The 23,872-nt window shown below is 41.5% G+C and overlaps 1 protein-coding gene across 1 annotated transcript; it reads right to left on the bottom strand.

Annotated features, from left to right (window-relative positions):
• Window positions 1-20,482: 20,482 nt before the first annotated feature.
• LOC147979343 (uncharacterized) lies at window positions 20,483-21,743 on the bottom strand. Its single transcript, XM_087516733.1, has 3 exons — window positions 21,402-21,743; window positions 21,290-21,319; window positions 20,483-20,920 (listed from the first exon to the last, which is right to left on the bottom strand). The coding sequence occupies exons 1-3, from the start codon at window positions 21,741-21,743 to the stop codon at window positions 20,483-20,485; spliced, it is 810 nt and encodes a 269-aa protein (XP_087372859.1).
• Between the last annotated feature and the right edge of the window lie 2,129 nt (window positions 21,744-23,872).

Below are 23,872 nucleotides of genomic sequence, written 5' to 3'. Positions count from 1 at the left end.
ACATTTTTACCAAGTCAAAGGGCCGGCCTTTTGACCTCAATGGGCCACCGTTGGGCTGAGCCACATGTCGACGTATCATAGGCGCGTCCCGCCCATTCGCTGGATGAGATATGTCCCAATGCGGAGTTGACACATGGTTCTTTTAGCCAATGAGAATTTTGCACGTGGAAAATCGCCATTGGTCATTGCTATTAATGGGTCATCGGATCCAAAACTAGACACGATAACTTAATGGCGACCCTCTATGGAGGATCCCATGTGTCAGTTACCCTTGACGAAAACACTTCCATGACATGCCATTTATCATCATGGAAGTGTTTTTTTGTAGTGCATGTGTTGTGATGCTCTCCTTGTGTTTCAATTATTATCTTTCATGTGAGCATCATAAAAATCTCAAAGCCTATCTTAATGGCTATAAAGAAAGAGCTTCTTGGGAGACAACCCAATAGCTATCTTTTCTATTTTTCAATAAGCACACAATTATGCTATTGTTATGATTGTGTTTTACTGTTTAAATTAGTGTTGGTGCCAAGCAAAGCCTTTGCAATGATGTGGGTGATAGTTGCTTTGATTCTATGCATTAATAGAAACTTTTGCATCTAGTACTAGAATTGTTAAAATTTGCTAGAGCATGATAAAATTCTGAATGTTTTATACATGATTGATATACAAATTGCCCATGCTATCCTAAATTTTTAGAATTTGTGGAGTTACAGAAGTATGGTCATGATGGGCAAGATCCGAGAGAGGAAGACGAGGGATATTGGCCAAGTCAAATGCATCAAGGATGGAGTAGACCAACTCTTGATGAAGGGCAAGGAGATTAAGCATAGATGGTAGGAGTACTTTGACAAGCTGTTCAATGGGGAGAATGAGAGTTCTACCATTCAATTGGACGACTCCTTTGATGAGACCAACATGTGTTTTGTGTGGAGAATCTAGGAGTTTGATGTCGAGGCTTTAAAACAGATGAAAGGAGGCAAGGCGATGGGCCCTGATTGTATTCCCATTGAGGTGTGGAAAGGCCTCAGGGACATAGTGACAGTATTGTAACCAAGCTTTTCAACATAATTTTTTGGGCAAACAAGATGCCAGAAGAATGGAAACAGAGTATATTAGTATCAATCTTCAGTAACAAGGGGGGTGTTCAGAGTTGTACTAATTATCATGGAATTAAGCTGATGAGCCATACAATGAAGCTATGGGAGAAAGTCATTGAGCACCACTTAAGAAGAATGACAAGTGTGACCAAAAATCAGTTTGGTTTCATACCTGGGAGGTCGGCCATGGAACCCATTTTCTTGGTATGACAACTTATGGAGAGATACAGGGAGCAAAAGAAGGGCTTGCATATGGTGTTCATTGACTTGGATAAGGCCTATAATAAGATACCGCGGAATGTCATGTGGTGGTCCTTGGAGAAACACAAAGTACCAACAAAGTACGTTACCCTCATCAAGGAGATGTACGATAATGTTGTGACAATTGTTCCAACAAGTGATGTCGACACTATTGACTTCCCGATTAAGATAGGACTGCATCAGGGGTCGACTGTGAGCCCTTATCTATTTGCCTTGGTGATTGATGAGGTCACAAGGAATATACAATAAGATATCCCATGGTGTATGCTTTGCACATGATGTGGTGCTAGTTGATGATAGTCATACGGGGGTAAATAGGAAGTTAGAGTTATGAGACAAACTGAAAAGGACATCAATACCATTGTTACACCCCACAGCCCCTACTGCTATACATACAGGGCCAATTACTAGAGCTCACGGACACCAATTAGATTATCGGGTACTTCCATTTCTTGTTAACGATTCTAATGTTCATGAGAATATGATGTTGCCTAAATTGGATACATTCTTTTGCATACAAATGAAGGGCCTAGCTTGGAAAAGGATCATCATCGGAGCAAGATCAAGCATGGAGATGATGGAATGCAAAAGGGAAAGAAGAACAGAGGTTCAAATGTTGATTTCAGGGCTTTGAAGCGACCGTAATGAGTGCATGAAGGCTTGTACGAAATATACAAGATGCTACTTCATAAATTTCGTCTAGAGGCTATTATAGGTGATGCATCACCTTATTATTGGGCCAGGCCCATGTAATTTTGAAATACTTCAGTATGGTTTCGGACCCCTCCTCCAAGGTATCACAAAATGCCCCCCTCTTCCTCCATATATACAATCCTTAGGGCTTCATTTAGACTTTGGGTTTTGTTTAGATTAAAGTTTCCATAGCTGCAACTTCGCGTACTTCGTTTGTGTTCAACGACCAGACCAAGACGTCACATAACCCCACCTTGATCAATAATGCTTTCCTCTTATATTCGCAATATCTAGACTGCAATCTTAGTTTCTTGCTTGTTCTTCGTTTGCTTGCAGGAAATAGACCCTTGTGGTCAGGTTGATCGTGCTCCTCCATGGTCAATAACCTCTCGAACTTGGTTTAGTGATTGCTAAGGAGCGACGTCCTTGCACGTTTGTAGTCGAATCGTCAACTCCTACAAAAATAATAAGCACCATCTCATCAAAAGACAGGGCACCTTTGCCTCTATTGCAAACCGTGGAATCGAAAGGGTTTAGGCTTAATAGAACTAAAACTGAGTACATGATATGCAGTTTCAATACTGCTAGGTGTGAGGAGGAGGAGGAGGTTAGCCTTGATGGGCAGGTGGTACCTCAGAAGGACACTTTTCGATATTTGGGGTCAATGCTGCACGAGGATGGGGGTATTGATGAACCATCAAGTCAAAGCCGGATGGATGAAGTGGCGACAAGATTCTTGCATTCTTTGTGACAATAGAGTGCCATAAAAGCTAAAAGGAAAGTTCTACAGGACGGTTGTTCGACCCGCAATGTTGTATGGCATTGGGTGTTGGCCTACTAAAAGGTGACGTGTCCAATAGTTTGGTGTGGCAGAGATGCGTATGTTGAGATGGATGTGTGGCCACATGAGGAAGGATCGAGTCCGGAATGATGATATACGAGATAGAGTTGGCGTAGCACCAATTGAAGAGAAGCTTGTCCAACATCATCTGAGATGGTTTGGGGATATTCAGTGCAGGCCTCAGAAGCTCCAGTGCATAGCAGACGGCTAATGCATATTGAGAATGTTAAGAGAGGTCGGGGTAGACCATATTTGTGATGGATGAGTTAGTTAAGAGAGACCTAAAGGATTAGATTATCACCAAAGAACTAGCTATGGATAGGGGTGCGTGGAAGCTTGCTATCCATGTGCCAGAGCCATGAGTTGGTTGCGAGATCTTATGGGTTTCACCTCTAGCCTACCCCAAGTTGTTTGGGACTAAAGGCTTCATTGTTGTTTTTGTTTACAGAAGTATGGTGAACGTTCAGACTCCTACCGACTGTTCTATTTTTGACAGATTCTGTTTTTGATGCATTGTTTTGCTTGTTTTGATGAAACTATGGATTGTATCGGGGGGTAGAAGCCATGGAGAAGTTAGAATACAGTAGCTATAATGCAAAAATAAAATACGAATGGGTTTGCAACAATACTTAAAGTAGTGATTTGCTTTATTATACTAACGGATCTCACGAGGTTTTGTTGAGTTTCGGGTGATTGAAGTTTTCAAGTTTTGGGTGATGGATGAAGGAATAAGGAGTGGCAAGAGCCTAAGCTTGGGAATGCCTAATGCACCCCAAGGTAATACTGAAGGACTCCCAAGCAACTAAGCTTGGGGATCCCCCAGAAGGCATCCCCTCTTTCTTATACCAACTATTGGTAATTTTATTTGGAGCTATATTTTTATTCGTCACATATCATGAGTTTTGCTTGGAGCGTCATGTATTATATGAGTCTTTGTTTTGTTTGCTTTCAAGTTTGTCACAATCATCCTTGATGAACACACTTGTTTGAGAGAGCCACATGCTATCATGATTTGCTAGAATACTCTATGTGCTTCACTTAAATCTTTTGAGCTAGGCACTTGCCCTAGTGCTTCACTTCTATCTTTTTGAGCATGGAGGTGGTTATATTTTAAATAAATACATATACTCTCATGCTTCACTTATATTATCTTGAGAGTTGATAAGATTTTAAAGAAATATTTGCACTCTCATGCTTCCCTTATATCCTTTTGAGAGTTGATAATAGTGATGGTAGTTTTCACACGATATGAATTTGGTTCCAATATGATGAATATCCAAGAGGGATATAATAAAAACTTTCATATAGTTCATTGGATGTGATAAGCTTGATTCCTAGGAATAGTTTTGCGATATGAAGATGATAAAATAGTGAGTAACTGTGCTTTAGTAACAATATTGGTTTGCGATTCCCTTTGTATGCACGTAAAGTCAATAGTTATTCAACAAAGTTAGATCCGACTTATGGTGCATTATTCTGTGTTAGTTATGTTCAATGCATGTTTATGACCGTTTTGTTTTTTTGTTGGCCGCTTCTCAATCTACTTGCTAGCCTCTACTTGTACTAAGCGGAAATACTACTTGTGCATCCAATTCATTAAATCTAAAGTTGTGCCAAATGAGGCCACCGTACCTACCTATATGCGGTATTTCCATGTTGTTCCAAGTAAAGTTGCATGTGCCAAGTCTAATAATTTAAAATAAATTTGCATTTTCTATGCCCGTACCGCTCATGAAGCAGCAGAGTGCTTATTAACTTGTCATTGCACGAGAGTGTGGCAGGTAATAGGGATGCCCAGTCCCGAAATGAAAAAAAATCAATAATAAATTCCTTGGAAAGTGTTGGTATTGAAGGCACCGTGGATACGACTAGCCATGGATTGTGAAAGAATGGTGGAAAGGAAATAAACTTTACTTTCTGTTTGGGAAACGCCTATAATTTTTCTAGCTTGGAAGATATTGGGAATTATCGGTCGTTTTCGTTGACAAAAAAGGCATGCCTATCTCACAATTATTTTATCTCTATTTTAAACTCTGAGCTCTGGCACCTCTGCAAATCTCTGCTTCCCTCTACGAAGGGCATATCTCTTTACTTTTATGAAATTTTTATTTTTATTTTAGTCTCCATCATCTCTTAAAAAGCACCAACTAGAGAACACTATTTTCATACTTGTTCATTGGATGTAGCTAATGTTGAGTGTGTTTTATGAATGGATGAATGACTAAGCATAATGGGCTAGGGATAACTTTCTTTAGTGTTGATATTTTGAAAGACATGGTTGCTTGTTGGTATACTTGAGTATTGATGTTTTCATGTCAAATTATAAACTATTGCTTTGAATCACTCAAGTCTAAATATCCATGTTTTTTGATTGTACACAGTAGGGAAAAAACCCACTGCAATCTTTATTAATTAGAAAGACATAAACAAAAGGTTCCACTGTACAAGAGGCTTGAGATAAGCCAGAAGAAAAGAAAAAGAAACAAAACTAGGGAGGAAAAACTAGAGTCTAGAATTACAACACAAGATTTTCAAGCCAAGAACAGTAGTATCGAGCATAACTCTTCTTAATTATAAATCTTAGAAGATTGAGCTCCTCTAGGAAAATAGCTTTCCATCTCTGGATGCTAGGTTGAACTGCTTGGAAGATCAAATTATTCCTTGAGATCCAGATAGCCCAAGAAGCAAGGATGATTATTTCCATGAAGAAAGGTACATGTAGCTTCTGTTTGAGATCAAGAAAAGCTTCCAGAATTGAAACATTTGCCTGTCTTGAAGGGCAAATCAGGTCCCAACATTGAGCTGCAAAAGGACAGGTCCAGAAAAGATGCTGCAGAGTTTCTTCCTGTGGACAATTGTTGACAACACAATTGTAGTTGGCTAAATGAAAAGTTTTCCTTCTCAAAAGATTTATAGTATTGAGCCTGTCATGAAGCAATCTCCAAAAAAACACCTTGTGCTTTGGCTGACAAGAGCTATTCCAGATCCAGTTGAACTATTGTGGCACAATTTTAACTCCCATCATAACTTTATAGGCCTTAGCAACCGAGAAGTGTTCATTTCCCCAAATGTAGCTCCAAGTGTCAATGCAATCTAGTGTATCAGAAGCCCTTAAATCAATACAAATTTCTTCCATAGCCTCAAATTCCTGGAAGCTTGCACAGTCAGGGGTAGATGGAATAGATCCTCTAAGTATTCTGCTTGGAGAATGGTGTCGACAGTTGTATCTTTGTTATTCACAAAAGAGAATAAATGAGGGAACATGTCTTGCAAACAAGCAGAGTGCCATAGATCATTCCAAAAGAAGGCACTCTTGCCATCACCTATGTTGCATCTGGCCAAGGACTTATAGTTATCAATAAGCTTAAGGTTTGCCTTCCACCAAAATGATCCAATCCAGTTATTACCAGACAGTGTATCATTGTTGTAATATGATTCCCAGATCATGCTGACCCAGGGGGTATTGTGTCTGTTATAGAACTTGTGCAGATTCTTAAGTAATAGGGCCTTATTCTGAATAAAGATATCCATGACACCCAAACCTCCTTGATTTTTGGGTCTACACACAGTGCTCCATGCCACCATGGCAGGTCTGTAGTCCTCTAGATCAAGACCTCTCCACAAGCAGTGTCTCAAATACTTAATGGCTTGGGTTTTGATGGTGACAGGCACATCAAGGCATCCCATGAGATAGATAAACAAAGAATTGAGGACAGATTTCACCAACAGCGATCTTCCAGCCATTGTCATAAAGGAGGACAAACCCACAAGCTTCTTTTGTAGTCTTGTGACAAGAGGAAAACATTGCTCAACAGTAGGCTTATGAAGTCCTAGGGCTGTTCCCATGTATTGGATTGGAAATGATTCCTTCTTGCAATGAAAAGTATTTATTAGAATCTCCATCTTCTCTTCTGACACATTTATTGGAATCATACTGGATTTATTGTAGTTTACTTTAAGTCCAGCGGCATCTGCAAAAGTATTGAGGAGGGCTTTAAGGCAATGTAGTTGCTTGGCATCTGCTTGTAGAATGAGCAGAGTGTCATCAGCATACTGGACAATTGGAAAATCAGGGCAAGACTCCACTTGTAAGGTAGCAGATAACAATCCCATGTGCATTGCCTTGTTGAGAACTGACTGAAGAAGATCTGCAGCAAGCGCAAACAGGAGGGGGATAGAGGATCCCCCTGCCTGACACCTCTAAGACAATAAAACTTTTTTCCAGGGACACCATTTAGCAAGATAGCAGATGAAGCAGAAGTGAAGAGCATTTTGATCCATGAAATCCATCTGTCCCCAAAACCTTTGGCCTTTAAAATATCCACCATTGCCTGGTGCTCAATTATGTCAAAAGCCTTTTCAAAGTCCAATTTATGTATAATAGTCTCATCTTTAGACTTATGACATTGGTGTAGATATTCATATGCCCAACCCAAGCAATCATGAATAGATCTCTTGAGAATCACTTTCTGTAACCTAGTTGCCAGCAGCTTAGTGACAATCTTCAAACAACAGTTTAGTAAAGAGATTGGTCTTAAATAATTTGCTGTCAAGGGAGTACTCCCCTTTGGAATGAGAGTAATGTAAGAAGTATTTAAGCTCTCAAGAGAAATTTGCCCTGCATGAAAATCATATACGAATTTGAGCACATCTCCCTTAATAACGTCGCAGCAAGACTTGAGAAATTCATTGTTAAAACCATCAGGGCCTGGTGATTTGTCTGTTGGAAGATTTTTGACCACAACAGTAATTTCCTCTTCAGTAAAAGGCAACTCAAGTTTATCAAAGATATCTGAATGTTGTCTCTGCCCAAACAAGGAAGCCAGATCAAAATGCATTGAGGTTTTTTGAGATGTGCCCATTATTTTTTTGTAAGTGTCCAAAATAATTGCAGCCTTCCCAGCATGATCAGATATGTCAACTTGGTCATCATCTTGGAGTACAACAATATGGTTATGCCTATAATTAATTGAAGCTTTAGTGTGAAAAAACTTTGTGTTCTCATCTCCAAACTTCACCCCCTTGATTTTCCCTCTTTGCTTCCAGTAAATCTTTTGATTCCTCAATAGAATAAGTAGATGCTCTTTGAGAATAGCCCTGCAATTCCATTCATGAGTGTCCGACTCTCTGAATTCTTCAAAGAGATCCCACAGGAATATGAACTCATTCATCTCTGCAATTTGAGTTTTCAGAGAAGACAAGGCTTTACCCCACAGCTTCAAAGCTCTTCTTAAGTTTTTAAACTTAGCATTCAAGGTTTTGACAACATCAAGATTGCCAACTGGAATATTTAAAGCATTGGCTACTACCTGTTTAAAATCGGAGTGTTGGAGCCAGTAGTTTTCAAACCTGAACACTTTTGCCTTTGGGATAGAAGTACCAACTTTTATTACACAGGGCAGATGATCTGAAATAGGCTTTGCAAGAGGTAGCACAAATGTGTCTGGAAAAGTAGTCATCCAAGAAGCAGAAGTGAAAAACCAATCAAGTTTTACCAATAGAAGATCATGCTGCATGTTACTCCAACTAAACATTCTGCCATGCAGAGGTAATTCAATTAAACCTTGATTACTGATGGCCTCATTAAACATAAGCATGTCATTGACATCTCCCCCAGGTCTGTTCCTATCTGATGGTGCCCTCATAAGGTTGAAATCTCCCATTAGAATCCAGTCAACATCATCAGGCATGTGAATATTCAGGAACCAGTTAATAAACTTAATTTTGTCTTGTGGATCACATGGCCCATAAATATTAGAAATAATCCAAGACTGATTGGAGAGCAGACTGGTAAATTGCAATGAAAGAGAAAACCTATTTTGTGCAATGACTTCTCCAGAGAACTGAGAGCCATTCCAAGCCACAAGGAGACCCCCAGAAGCCCCAACTAAGGGCAGGAAGGCAAATTTATTAAGTCTGAAAGGGCAAAAAAAATTTAAGTAAGTTGTGTCAAAAATCTCTCTCTTGGTTTCTTGAAGACACAAAATGTTGCAGTCACTCTCATCAATTTTCTGCCTTAAGGCCAGCCATTTGTCCTCAGAATTTATTCCTCTAATGTTCCAATTTAGAATGTTCCAGCTTCTGTTTGTGTTATTCATGGAAACACAGAATTGTTTTGTACCAGAGGTCAAGTGCGAGCACTTGATCTTCCACACATAAAAGAAAGTTGTACAAAACCCTGATCCACAGCACAACATATCCAGTAGAGCAGCCAGACATACAGCAAAGAAGTAGTAATGGATAGTACATCACCAGACAAATAGAGTTCAAACTGTGCCAATATCCATGTCTTACATCAATCAAAAGCAGCATCAAACTAGGTGGGGAACCACAAACACACACCCTCCACACGGTACTCCAAGTAAGGGACATAAACATTATGAAGAGTTGGAGGTATGTCCATCTCCTTTGTCCAAGGGAACCTTGTCCAAAACATCCTCTTGCCTTCTCTTGGGCTTCTTGGCCAGCTTGTCCTCCAGCTCCCCCTCAGCAAACTTACAGAAAGAGGCAGTGAGGATTTTAACAACTGATTTTTGTATGATGGGAGGGACAGCATTGCAAGGTAAGCAATTATTATTAGAGCAGGAGTTTCTTTTGTAACCAACATTGTCTTTCTTGGTTCTATCACTTCTCCTTACCTCTGTTTCCACTAGTGGAGTCTTTCCATTTCTTCTCTTCCTCAAGTTATCTTGACCAAAAGGTTGCAAAAGGGCCTGGGACTCCACATCCTGCCTATTGGCAGACACACCAATATTTTCTTTGTCCTTGACCTCATCCTGACAAATAGGTGCATGAGAGGTAGGACACTTGTCAGGTATATGAAACATGAAGGCTTGATCCATATTTTCCACAGCAGTGAACTGTTCCCACATTCCAGATTTTAACATAGTAACAGTCCAGGCAAACTTATCAGGGGACGTAAGCAGGTGAACAATAAAATTAAACCAACTTACAGGAATGTTGGTAGAGAAAGAGCTCCTGCTTTCCAATGATTAGTCCTTAAAGTGTTGTTTCCACAGTAGCATGCCTTCTTCAGAAACAAAATGATCATTATTAGAAGCAGGAGCCATCTGAATACGTTTCAAACCAAGAAGAGAAGGAGCGATGCTAAAATGTTCATTTATTTGAGTAACCCAATTACCTTGTAACCTTGACTGAAGATCCTCAATGTTCTGCACTAGCTGCAAGCTTCCCCTAGCAGTATTATCATGTTCAGAACTGCAGGCCAGGATTTCAATTGAAGGTCCACTAACAAGTGAAGGTTTAGCTTGCCCCTCAATTGACACAGCATCTAAAGGTGGATCAGTGACCAAGGCAGACTCCAATGCAACTTCCAGCAGCACATGTGGGACAGGATCCATATGAGGAGGTGCAGAATCATCAGCAAAGGCATCTGCTCCATGAATATTGGAAGCAACATGTTGCAGTTGTTCTGCAACAACCTGAACATTAACTTGATCATGCAAAACAGTATCAACGAAAGCAGCACCCTGGATGTTCTCTTGCAATAAAGGAGGGCCTCCTCATCTGACTGATATGCTTGAATTATGTTCTGTAGCCCATTAGCAAACACCATGGCAGGGGGAGGAATAATAGCAGGCACTACCTCCCTAGGAGGGATAGCCTCCACTGCAACATATGCCATAAGCATATTTGTGTTGTCTCCCTCAGAGAAAGACATGGCTGAGGATATACTGCTATTACTTGGTGCAGGATGCAGTTCTTCTCCATCTGCCTAGGCCATTTCTTCCTGTTGCACAGCATCAAAAAGATCCTCAAGGTCAGCATTCTGTTGATTCTACCGATTCTCTTCCCAGTTATCCCAATTCTCTGCATCCTGAGCATCCATATCATTATTGTTGGTAGCATCATCATGAAAACCATGAGCAGGCTCAGCATCTTCAGGGAGAGGGTGGGGGTCCACATTGTTAGGAGGAATAGGATCCTCATCTGCAGGACCACCACCAAGGAGCTCACTTGCCAGCACTTCAATGGAGGAAGACCAGCCATCCTCCTCAAATTCATCTCCTTACGACCAACGCATACTTTTAGGAATGATATCTAGGTTCATAACTCTAGACTTAACTACAATACGCCCCATGTGATCATCCTCCTTGTCCTAGGATATCATGCGGCCGAACTTACTGACAACAAAAGCCAAATCTTCAGTGTTACGGAAATCAAACGGAACTCCCGTCAGAAGCAACCAAACAGTTCTATTGAAATGAACCCTCCTGTGATTTCTGCCCTCATCGTGCTTCACAAAAGTAATGAACACATCACCAAACTCATGAGGACTATCTAGTACCAACTTATCCCTGTCTCTAACCCTGGTGAGCCGAACATAGGCCTCTCCGAACGGGCAGCGCTGAACGTCCCTCAACCCCAACTGCCTATGTTCAACAATAAACTCCTCAAGAACATCTCTTACATTTGGGAATGGAGCATCGACGGGGAGAGGATGGATGGTCGCAATCGCCCAATCTTCATGGCGACGAGGACGCTGCGGCAGCACCACCCTAGCCACCCCATTGCGGCAAGGGACCTGCTGAATGTCGAAGCCATGGGGCACGAACGGACGTGAGTCAACCGGGATGTTGGACATCGGATCCGCAGAACGAACACTCGCCGGCGTAGTCAAGCTCAAGGTGACGGGAGCGGGGTTTGGGTTGGGTGGTGAAATAGAGGAGCGGAGCATAGAAGTTGAGGAGGCAAGAGGTGGACGAGGTTGAAAATTAGGAAAAGATCCCATACATAGCTCGCGAAAAGAGGAAACTCGTGAAGGGTCGCGGGCCGGGCCAACGGACTTGAACTAATCCTGGACCACATCCATGTCCCAGGCCTCATTAGGTGGGCTGGGGAAAGTAGCAAACCTGAGAGAAGGATAGAGCCCAGGAAGGCGAGTGTCACGACACTCCCGAGCAAAATGTCCCATCTTGCCACACGCATAGCATTGGAGCGAGTTATTTGAACGACCCAGATTCCCGCCTGCTGCAGTCGCTGCGTGATCCTCTCCTGAGGGGGTAATATGGGGCATTAAGGGAACATTAAAGTCTGTGACCACATTATTGCTGGTGGTCAGAATATCCGCTAAACGAACAAAAACTGACTGCCGTGGTTGATCGCCGGAGACTCTGCCGGCGACAGATCGCGGACGCGATCCATTGACAACTCTAGTCCAAGAAGCTTCTTCCTCATGATAGTAAAGTTGTTCTTCATGTGGCCAATTAGGTCCTTCAAAGCCCCAAAGATTGAAAACTAACTCAAAATCCTTCTCCACTACCCGGCCATGATTATAGATCTCAAAACCTACTGCTTTTGAGGCAACAGAGAACTTGAACGTTCTGTCCTTGAGGTGTAGCACACGTAAACCTTGAGGACAGCCACAAAAACATGATTGCAACGTGATACTAACCGTGTGACAATCCAACCAAAAACGAGCACGGCAGAAAGAAACCACCAAAGTGAACTCACGTTGACGAAAACCAGGCGAAAACACCATTGGGTGACCAAACTTTTGCCTCATGGACAGTTGGAAATCTTTACCTCGAGCAAAGTTGAGTGAAGGAGGGTCCATGTTCATCCTAGCAGCAACACTTCCCGCAAAGCAACCGGAGAAAGGTTGGTGGCTGCCACCCTTGGGGTGACAAGTGGCAGGGGAGCAGTGGCCACCGGCGGTAGGAAGGGTGGCCGCCGGGGCCGGAGTGGCCACCGGCGGTGGTCGCCTTGGGGTCGCCTAGAGGGATCAGATGGCCACCGGCGGTGGTCTCCATGTGTGAACTAGAGGAAGGGCACAGTGTTCATTGCTTGGCAGCAAGTTTCACCGAGCTCTGTAGCCAAAAAACAGGTGTTAAATATCCATGTTGCAAAAGAAAAGATTATATGATGAATGTGATAGGTAGCATTCCACATCAAAAATTCTATTTTTATCATTTACCTACTCTAGAACGAGCAGGAATTAAGCTTGGGGATTCTTGATACGTCTCCAATGTATCTATAATTTTTTATTGTTCCATGCTATTATAGTATCAATTTTGGATGTTTTATATGTCATTATATGCAATTATATATCATTTGTTGGGACTAACCTAGTAACTTAGTGTCCAATGCCAGTTGATGTTTGTTGCATGTTTTTGGCTTTTTAGAAAATCGATATCAAACGAAGTCCAGACGGAGAAAAAACTTTGGATTGATTTTTTTGCACCAGAATAGACCCTAGAAGTTTTGCGAGGAGGCCAGAAGAGCCACAAGGGAGAGACAAGCCCTAGGGGCGCCCCCTAGGGGGGCAGGCTTGTTGGCCTCTCGTGGAACATCCAACCCTAATTCCACCTTTATAAATACCCAAATATTCCCCTGACATCAGAGACACAGCCGAAATACTTTTTCCGCCGCCACAAGTTCCAGAACCACGACATCCCATTTGCAGGCCTTCTCCGGTATTCCGTCGGAGAGGGAATCGATCACGAAGGGGCTCTACATCAACCTTGTTGCCCTTCCGAAGATGTGTGATTAGTTTACCACAGACCTATGGGTCCATAGTTAGTATCTAGATGGCTTCTTCTCTCTATTTTATCTTCAATACAATGTTCTCCTCAATGTTCTTGGAGATCTATTCGATGTAGTGACTTTTTGTGGTGTGTTTGTTGGGATCCGGTGAATTGCGTGTTTATGATTATATCTATCCATGAATATTATTTTAGTTTTCTCTGAACTCTTTTATGCATGATTGTTATAGCTTTGTATTTCTTCTTCGATCTATTGATTTGGTTTGGCGAACTAGATTGATTTATCTTGCCATGGGAAGAGGTGCTTTGTAATGGGTTCGATCTTATGGTTCTCAATCCCAGTGAAAGAAGGGGACATGACATGTATGTATCATTGCTATTAAGGGTAAAAAGATGGGGTTTGTTCATACGTGAGTTTATCTTGTCTATATCATGTCATCTTGCTTAAGGCGTTACTCTTTTTTTCCATGAACTTAGTACACTAGATGAAGGAAATATGCCCTAGAGGCAATAATAAAGTTATTATTTATTTCCTTATATCATGATAAATGTTTATTATTCATGCTAGAATTGTATTAACCAGAAACTTAGTACATGTGTGAATACATAGACAAACAGAGTGTCACTAGTTTGCCTCTACTTGACTAGCTCGTTGAATCAATGATGGTTATGTTTCCTAACCATACACATGAGTTGTCATTTGATTAATGGGATCACATCATTAGAGAATGATGTGATTGAATTGACCCATCCGTTAGCTTAGCACGATGATCGCTTAGTTTGCTGCTATTGCTTTCTCCATAACTATACATGTTCCTATGACTGTGAGATCATGCAACTCCCGAATACCGGAGGAACACTTTGTGTGCTACCAAACGTCACAACGTAACTGGGTGATTATAAAGGTGCTCTAAAGGTGTCTCCTATGGTATTTGTTGAGTTGGCATGGATCAAGATGAGGATTTTTCACTCTGATTATCGGAGAGGTATCTCCGGGCCCTCTCGTTAATGCACATCACTATAAGCCTTGCAAGCAATTTGACTAATAAGTTAGTTGTGGGATGATGCATTATGGAACGAGTAAAGAGACTTTCTAGTAACGATATTGAACTAGGTATTGAGATACCGACGATCTAATCTCGGGCAAGTAACATACTGATGACAAAGTGAACAACTATACCATTATGCGGTTTGACCGATAAAGATCTTCATAGAATATGTTGGAGCAAATATGAGCATCCAGGTTCCTCTATTGGGTATTGACCGGAGATGAGTCTCGGTCATGTCTACATAGTTCTCGAACCCGTAGGGTCCGCAAGCTTAACATTCGGTGACGATCGGTATTATGAGTTTATGTGTTTTGATGTACTGAAGGTTGTTCAGAGTCCAGGATGAGATCAGGGACATGACGAGGAGTCTCGAAATGTTCAAGATGTAAAGATCGATATATTGCAAGGCTATATTCGGACATCAGAAAGTATCGGAGAGTTACGAGAATTCGCCGAGGTGTATATGGGCCTTATTGGGCTTTACGGGAAAGAGAGAGGGGAGGCTGCATGCCCCCTCAAGGCCTAGTCCGAATTTGACTAGGGGGAGGGGCGGCATCCCCTCCTTCCTTCTCTTCTCTTTTCCCTTTCCTTCTCTCCTACTCCTACTACATGGAAGGGGGGAATCCTACTCCCGGTGGGAGTGGGACTCCCCCAGGGCACGCCATAGAGAGGGCCGGCCCTCCCCCCTCCACTCCTTTATATACGGGGGTGGGGGCACCCCATGGACACACAAGTTGATCATTGATCTTTTAGCCGTGTGTGGTGCCCCTTCTCCACCATAATCCACCTCGGTTATATCGTAGCGGTGCTTAGGGGAAGCCCTGTTTCGGTAGAATCATCATCACCGTCATGCTGACGAAACTCTCCCTCGAAGCTCTATTGGATCGTGAGTTCGCTGGACGTCATCGAGCTAAACGTGTGCAGATTGCGTAGGTGTCATATGTTCGGTACTAGGATCGGTCGATCGTGAAGACGTATGACTACATCAACCGCGTTGTCATAACACTTCCGCTTACAGTCTACGAGGGTACGTGGACGACACTCTTCCCTCTCGTTGTTATGCATCACCATGATCTTGCGTGTGCGTAGGAATTTTTTTGAAATTACTACGTTCCCCAACAGTGGCATCCGAGCCAAGTTTATGCATAGATGTTATATGCACGAGTAGAACACAAAGGAGTTGTGGGCATGGGTATATACATATTGCTTGCCGTCACTAGTTGATTCTTGATTCAACGGCATTGTTGGATGAAGTGGCCCAGACAGACATTACGCGTACGCTTACGCGAGACTGGTTCTACCGACGTGCTTCTCACATAGGTGTCTAGTGGGTGTTTGTTTCTCTAGCTTTAGTTGAATCGGATTCAATGAACAGGGTTCTTTTTTAAGATCAAAAAGCAATCACTATACCGCATTGTGGTTTTTAATGCGTAGGTAAGAAACGGTTCTTGCTTATCCCGTAGCAGCCACGTAAAACTTGCAACGACAAAGTAGAGGACGTCTAACTTGTTTTTGCAGGGCATGTTGTGATGTGATATGGTCAAGACGTGATGAGATATAAATTGTTGTATGAGATGATCATGTTTTGTTAAAGTTGTCGACAACTGGCAGAAGCCTTATGGTTGTCTCTTTATTGCATAAGATGCAAGTGCCATGTAATTGCTTTACTTTATCGCTATGCGATAGCAATAGTTGCAAAAGAAATAGTTCGCGAGACGACCATGTGACGACACATTTATAGAGATCAAGATTATGGAGATCATGGTGTCATGCCGATGACGATAGAGATCATGACGGTACTTTGGAGATGGAGATCAAAGGCGCAAGATGATCATGGCCATATCATGTCACATATTTTGATTGCATGTGATGTTTACCCTTTATGCATCTTATTTTGCTTAGTTCGGCGGTAGCATTATAAGATGATCTCTCACTAAATTTCAAGGTATAAGTGTTCTCCCTGAGTATGCACCGTTGCGATAGTTCATTGTGCCGAGACACCACGTGATGATCGGGTGTGATAAGCTCTACGTTCACATACAACGGGTGCAAGCCAGTTTTGCACACGCGCAATACTCAGGTTAAACTTGATGAGCCTAGCATATGCAGATATGGCCTCAAAACACTAGAGACCGAAAGGTCGAGCGTGAATCATATAGTAGATATGATCAACATAGTGATGTTCACCATTGAAAACTACTCCATCTCACGTGATGATCGGACATGGTTTAGTTGATGTGGATCACGTGATCACTTAGATGATTAGAGAGATGTCTATCTAAGTGGGAGTTCTTAAGTAATATGATTAATTGAACTATAATTTATCATGAACTTAGTCCTGATAGTATTTACATAACTATGTTGTAGATCAATATCTCGAGATGTAGCTCCTCGGTTATTTTGATATGTTCCTACATAAAAACTAAGTTGAAAGATGTTAGTAGTAATGATGCGGATTGGATCCATGATCTGAGGATTATCCTCATTGCTGCACAGAAGAATTATGTCCTTGATGCACCGCTAGGTGACAGACCGATTGTAGGAGCAAATGCAGACGTTATGAATGTTTGGCGTGCTCGATATGATGACTACTTGATAGTCTAGTGCACCATGATTTACGGCTTAGAATCGGGGCTTCAAAGACGTTTTGAATGCTACCGAGTATATTAGATGTTCCAAGAGTTGAAATTAGTATTTCAGACTCATGCCCATGTCGAAAGGTATGAGACCTTTGACAAGCACTTTGCCTACAAGATGGAGGAGAATAGCTTGGCTAGTGAGCATGTGCTCAGAATGTCTAAGTACAACAATCACTTGAATCAAGTGGGAGTTAATCTTCCAGATAAGATAGTGATTGACCGAGTTCTCTAGTCACTATCACCAAGTTACTGGAACTTCATGATGAACTATAATATGCAAGGGATAACGAAAATGATTCCCAAGCTCTTCATGATGCTGAAATCAACGAAGGTAGAAATCAAGAAAAGCATCAAGTGTTGATCGTTGACAAGACCACTAGTTTCAAGAAAAGGGCAAAGGGAAGAAAGGGAACTTCAAACATAATGGCAAGCAACTTGCTGCTCAAGTGAAGAAGCCCAAGTCTAGACCTAAGCCTGAGACTAAGTGCTTCTACTTCAAAGGGACTCGTCACTGGAAGCAGAACTGCCCCAAGTATTTGGTGGATAAGAAGGATGGCAAAGTGAACAAAGGTATATTTGATATACATGTTATTGATGTGTACTTTACTAGTGTTTATAGCAACCCCTGAGTATTTGATACTAGTTCAGTTGTTGAGATTAGTAACTCGAAACGGGAGTTGCAGAATGAACAAAGACTAGTTAAGGGTGAAGTGACGATGTGTGTTGGAAATGGTTCCAAGATTGATATGATCATCATCGCACACTCCCTATACTTTCGGGATTAGTGTTGAACCTAAATAAATGTTATTTGGTGTTTGCGTTAAGCATGAATATGATTTGATCATGTTTATTACAAAACGGTTATTCATTTAAAGTCAGCGAATAATTGTTGTTTTGTTTACATGAATAAAACCTTCAATAGTCATGCAACCAAGGTGAATGGTTTATTGAATCTCGATCATAGTAATACACATATTCATAATATTGAAGCCAAAAGATGCAAAGTTAATAATGATAGTGCAACTTATTTGTGGCACTGCCGTTTAGGTCATATTGGTGTAAAGCGCATGAAGAAAATCCATGCTGATGGGCTTTTGGAATCACTTGATTATGAATCAGTTGATGCTTGCGAACCATGCCTCATGGGCAAGATGACTAAGACTCCGTTCTCTGGAACAATGGAGTGAGCAACAGACTTGTTGGAAATAATACATACTGATGTATGCAGTCTGATGAGTGTTGAGGCTCGCGGCAGGTATCGTTATTTTCTGACCTTCACAAATTATTTGAGTAAGATATGGGTATATCTTCTTGATGAAACATAAATGTGAAACATTTGAAAAGTTCAAATAATTTCAGAGTGAAGTGGAAAAACATCGTAACAAGAAAATAAAGTTTCTACGATCTGGTCGTGGAGGAGAATATTTGAGTTACGAGTTTGGTCTTCATTTGAAACAATGCGGAATAGTTTCGCAACTCACGCCACCTGGAATACCACAGCGTAATGGTGTTTCCGAATATCGTAACTGTACTTTATTAGATATGGTGCAATCTATGATGTCTCTTACCGATTTACCATTATTGTTTTGGGGTTATGCATTAGAGACAACTGCATTCACGTTAAATAGGACACCATCTAAATCTGTTGAGACGATGCCATATGAACTGTGGTTTGGCAAGAAACCAAAGTTGTCGTTTCTTAAAGTTTGGGGCTGTGATGCTTATGTGAAAAAGTTTCATCCTGATAAGCGCAAACCCAAATCGGAGAAATGTGTCATCATAGGATACCCCAAAGGAGACAGTTGGGTACACCTTCTATCACAGATCCGAAGGCAAGACATTCGTTGCTAAGAATGGATCCTTTCTAGAGAAGGAGTTTCTCTCGAAAGAAGTGAGTGGGAGGAAAGTAGAACTTGATGAGGTAACTGTCACTAAAAAAATACACTTCCGTGATGATACATGTTTGTCACAGTAGGTCACGTTTTCTGTCATGCATGTACATCCATGACAAATTTATGACAGAGTCAAGATAGTCATACATGTGCTGTCGTAGAAGTGTTCCATGACATTACCAAAATTATCATCATGGAAGTGTCCACTTCCATGTAGATAAATCGTGCGTCATAGAAGTGCTTTTATCAAGGGTGACCGACACGTGGCATCCATCGTAATGGAACGCCATTAAGCTATCGGGTCCGATTTTGGATGCGATAACCCATTAACAACCCCGACCAATGGGGATTTTCCACGTGTAAAATCATCATTGGCTGGAGGGAACATGTGTTGGGTCGCCGCTGGGACAGATGTCATCCACTCATTGGACCCAAAGCGCCTATGATACGTCGACACATGGCACGGCCCAACAGAGGCCCATTCCTGTGAAAAGGCTGGCCTGTTTGACTTGGTTAAAAGGTGGCAGGACGGCCCACGGCAAGCCTGTTAACGGCCTGTTCGCATATAGGCCATTTACATCCCGCTAACCCAGGGCCCGAATTAGGCCCAGTAGTGTCATCTGGGCCATCCAATATAATTCCACCACGTTTTAACTTCCGCCCCATGTATGGAACATGACGTCTTTCGGCCCATATGAGGCCCTTAGTAACCCTCGGCCTATTAACGGCCCATGGTAAAACTGGCCTGTAATGAACAGTGTATCACTTTATACCCATTAACGGCCCATTATACCATTGGGCTGTTTTCAGCCCATGTTATCTTTCGGCCTTCTCAGGGCCCATTTATTCTTGGGCTCATTTCCTGCATTCGTTTACTTTTGGCATGTTACTGTCATTTTCTGCTTGTGGGCCAAATTCAGCTCGTGGTTACAGTCGGCCCGTTTGTGGCCCGTTAATACATTGGGCCATTTTCATAGCGTCATCAAATACGGCCGATTAACGATGGCCCGTTATGGTCGGTCCATGAACGGACGATTTCAACTCTAGCCCATTTACGACCATAATGTGGTCTGTTAATGGCCCGTGTTTGGCCAACCGATCATACGGCCCGTAGAAGGCTTATTGATGATACAGACCGTAGAAGGCCCATTTTGTCTACGACCCGTATAAGGCCCATTGTTTCTACACCCCGTAGAAGGCCCATTGTTTCTACGGCCCTTAGAAGGCCCATTGTTTCTACGGCCCATAGGAGGCCCATGTTAAAGATAGGCTATCGCGGCCACTAGCAAACTGCGGAAAAAGAATTGCATTGACTACAAGAAAAAAAAAGAAAGACAATAAGGAAATAAATAGGTAAGCAACTTACGCTAGGCTATCACGGCTATTACACATATTACATCCACTGGGTATCAAATTTCGCCACCAGTGCAAATATAGGGGACAAAGCAACACATAAACGCCGCAGCAAAACAAGTCCATAATTGAAACCACTTCATAAGAGCTCAAGAAACAATATCCTGGGTACCCATAATGCTGGCAAGATCCTTAACAAACTTATTAACTTTCTCTTGTTTGGCACTTAAATCCTCCAGCACTTGCTTTTGCACCAGAAAGTATGCATCTGAATTCTGCAGGGACTTACTCAGTCCTCCGGCTTCCTGTCGCATAACATCTGATCGATGTCTTTCAACTTGAAGTTGAGACTCAAGAAGCCGAACTGATTCAGGCAGTGAGTTCGAAGAGCTGGTGCCAGCAGTAGTAGCTAGTAACTCGAACACTACATCAAGACAAGACTTTGGGGTTGTCTCAGTGTCTTCAATATTGTTTTTATCAGCTTTCTTGGAGACTAACAGGGATGTCTCACTATCTTGAACCTTATCTGCATTACTTCCTATACCATTGCATAACAAGGTACTCTTCTCCAGTATTATATCCGCATTCTAAAAGAGAAACAAACAAACACATCAGAGGTTTAAAGTGTAGTATATGAAACTCGCTTTGGTAAACCAGTTCAGTAGTAAGGTGGACAGGATAACATCTTGAAACAAATATATATCTATGTAGTATGGTCACTGTATGGTCTATATCATTCTAGTTTATGTTGCCAAATCAAGATAGATACAGTTTGAATCATATCTATTTAAGACAAAGCAACTTAGACAGAATATAAGTGTGGGAAACTACATAGCAATAACAACACTTGTAAGATGCATGGCATGAGAATATAACTGTTTATTCAATTGAAACTGAAATCAACATAGAGCAAGTTACAACAACAAACACATTAAAGAAACAGGTTTAAAACATACCTGTTGCACCATTGGAGTTTCAATTGCATCCTTCAAATTTGAAATTAGTTGGTATGAGTAAATGCAGTGATGCAAGAGTAAAGTAGTATGAACCACAGCTATGGAACCTGGCCTGAGAACAATTCTCCTTCTGCTTTAAGCATCGACTTGGGGTTCGGAGTGGTGGTCCTCGTGCTTTGGGCACTGTAGCTGCCTTACTAACTGCTCGTCTTTGGGTGCTCTGTGGTGGAGACGGTGTTGTGTCAATGGGAACTGGGTTACTATCTGCTGGGGTTGGGGTTAGGAGGGGTGTAGCTGGTTCTCTGTCCAACTGGGTAGGGGTACAATATGCGTGAGTCTGGGTTATGTGTGGCGGGGCTGGTTCTTGGGCAACTACAACCGTGGTTCTATCTCCATCGACAAGTAGCATGATCTTTTCTGAAGACCGTGTTTTCACTCCCATAGATACTGCCATCACCCCCTCCAATTGAAATGGCTGATAAATAAGAAAAGTAATTGAATGTACAAACATTGTAAGATAGACAGGTGCAATGGATAGTAGGGAAGAAAACAGGGAATGAAATAATTCACATTTATGTTGTCTAACCAAACAGAATAGCAGGACATAATTTCACATATATGATGGCTAATTTAACAGGATAGCATGACACAATTTCACATGTATGATGTCTAACTAAACATGATAGAATGACATACTTCAAAATATAATGACTATGTAAACAGGATGATATGATATAACTATATGATGTGTCTATTAATGTGGTTGGCATGCCATAAATCACAAACATGCCGTCGATGGAAACATGATGGCATGATATAATTCACGGATAGAATGACATAATTCAAAATATGATTACTATGTGAACAGGAGATATAACTATTTTATGACTTTAGAAAATGGGTTGGCATGCCATAATTCAGATACATGCTGTCTATGTAAACATCATGGCATGATATAATTAAAATATATGATTTATATACTAAGGAAGTGAGAAGAGGGCAATCGCATATATGATGTGTCAACTAAGGAGATGGCATTCAATATCGTGTATATGATGTAAAAACTAAGCATTGTAATACAACATATGCATGATATGAGTAATATAACCCTGCCAAGTTTGAGCATACACCTCAGGGGGATAATAGGATTGGTCATCTGCCTCTGAATCCTCCTCTGAAGAGCTATCTGTAACCAGCAAGATATCTGCTTCACCAGGTAGCATTGTCTGCTCTGAAGACCTTGTTTTCACTCCAGATTTCTCCATCACCAATTCAAATGGCTGATGCACAGGAAGAGCAGTTGAATATACAAACATTGTTGACAAAAGCAATGAGAAATACAAAAAAAGGATGGCACGATATTGTAACATCCCAAATTTTCAATTTGGAATGTTATACACTAGATCATCATTGCATATCATATTTTATTTTGCTTTTGGTTTGATCCTGGAAATTTCTACGCAACTCAAGGACCCACGGAGAGAGTTGGGGAATTCATTATTTTCATATTTGAGTTTTCTCAAATTTTGAGAATAGGATCATTTGATTTTAATTATTTTATCATCAATTATTTCTATTACAAAAATATGAGAGAGGGAATAAAATGACTTTCCCAATATAAAGAAATATTGAGGATTTAATAATAAAATCAAATAAGATTTTATTTCAGAGTTTTTCGTTATTTTATTTGAATTTAGCAAAATGTGTGTTTTTAAAAATTGCACTTAGGCCCCAAATAAATGTTCACCTTGTGCGGCTTAATTTTAGAAGCCCGGGAAAATTTATTTCGGGATTTTTGGAGTCCGTTTAGTATTTCTTTTTATTTTTCTTCTGCGCGTAATATAAAAAAAAGGCAACTGGCCTAACTGGGCCGTGTCCGCCCGGGACTCTGGCCTGGCAGGCTTTATAAGCCGGGGCACCCGAGGTCGAAGCCAGCCCAGCCGCCGCCCAAACCCTAGCCGCCCGCTCGCCATTGTCGCCGCCGCCCGTCGCCAGCGCAGCCGCCGCCCGCCGCCTCGCCGCCCGAGGTCGCCTCGAAATCCGTGCCGCCATTTTATTTTCGAAAAACCGTTCCGTCGGTTTTTTTGTCGGTTATTTTAGTTTAGGTTTTTTAAATAGATCGGTTTTTCCGATTTATTTAATTAGCGAGTGTTCGTCCATTCGTTCGTTCTAGCGAACGTTCGTCATTTTTCTTTTTCTTAGATTAAATCCGCGATTTTTCTGATCGCGATTTATGATTCGATTTTCGTTTTAGTATAACTTTTCACTCGTTTATCGGAATCAGGCGATTCAAGCGCCTGGAGTTTCATCTCGAAACCCTCTATCCGTTTAACCAACTTAAACAAATTTTTGCTACTGTAAAATTTGACTTAGATCCAGATTAGTAGAACGAAGTTGTTTTCTTTTGCCATTTGACTTTCGTTGCTTCGTTCGATTTGATTCTTTTTGCAAACCGGAGTTCTTAAGTTGAACTTTGTGGTTAGTTCTCTTAGTTGACTTTTACCTGTGCATTAGATGATTACTTATTGTATGCTTGTTTGTTTGTGTGCGATAGAATATCCGGAGTGCGCCGCCTGTTACTTA

Source organism: Triticum urartu, chromosome 3A, assembly GCF_056163025.1.
Source record: "Triticum urartu cultivar PI428250 chromosome 3A, HENAU_Tu73, whole genome shotgun sequence".
Lineage (NCBI taxonomy): Eukaryota > Viridiplantae > Streptophyta > Magnoliopsida > Poales > Poaceae > Triticum > Triticum urartu.
This window is presented reverse-complemented; position numbering and strand designations above follow the sequence as displayed.

Bases quoted from the DNA above. Each gene is read 5' to 3' on its own strand.
- LOC147979343 (XM_087516733.1), bottom strand. From the start codon at position 21,743: ATGGCAGTATCTATGGGAGTGAAAACACGGTCTTCAGAAAAGATCATG. The intron at 21,320-21,401 runs GCCAGGTTCCAT...TCAAATTTGAAG, and splicing joins AGAAGGAGAATTGTTCTCAG to GATGCAATTGAAACTCCAAT. The intron at 20,921-21,289 runs GTATGTTTTAAA...TTTCTCTTTTAG, and splicing joins AAACTCCAATGGTGCAACAG to AATGCGGATATAATACTGGA.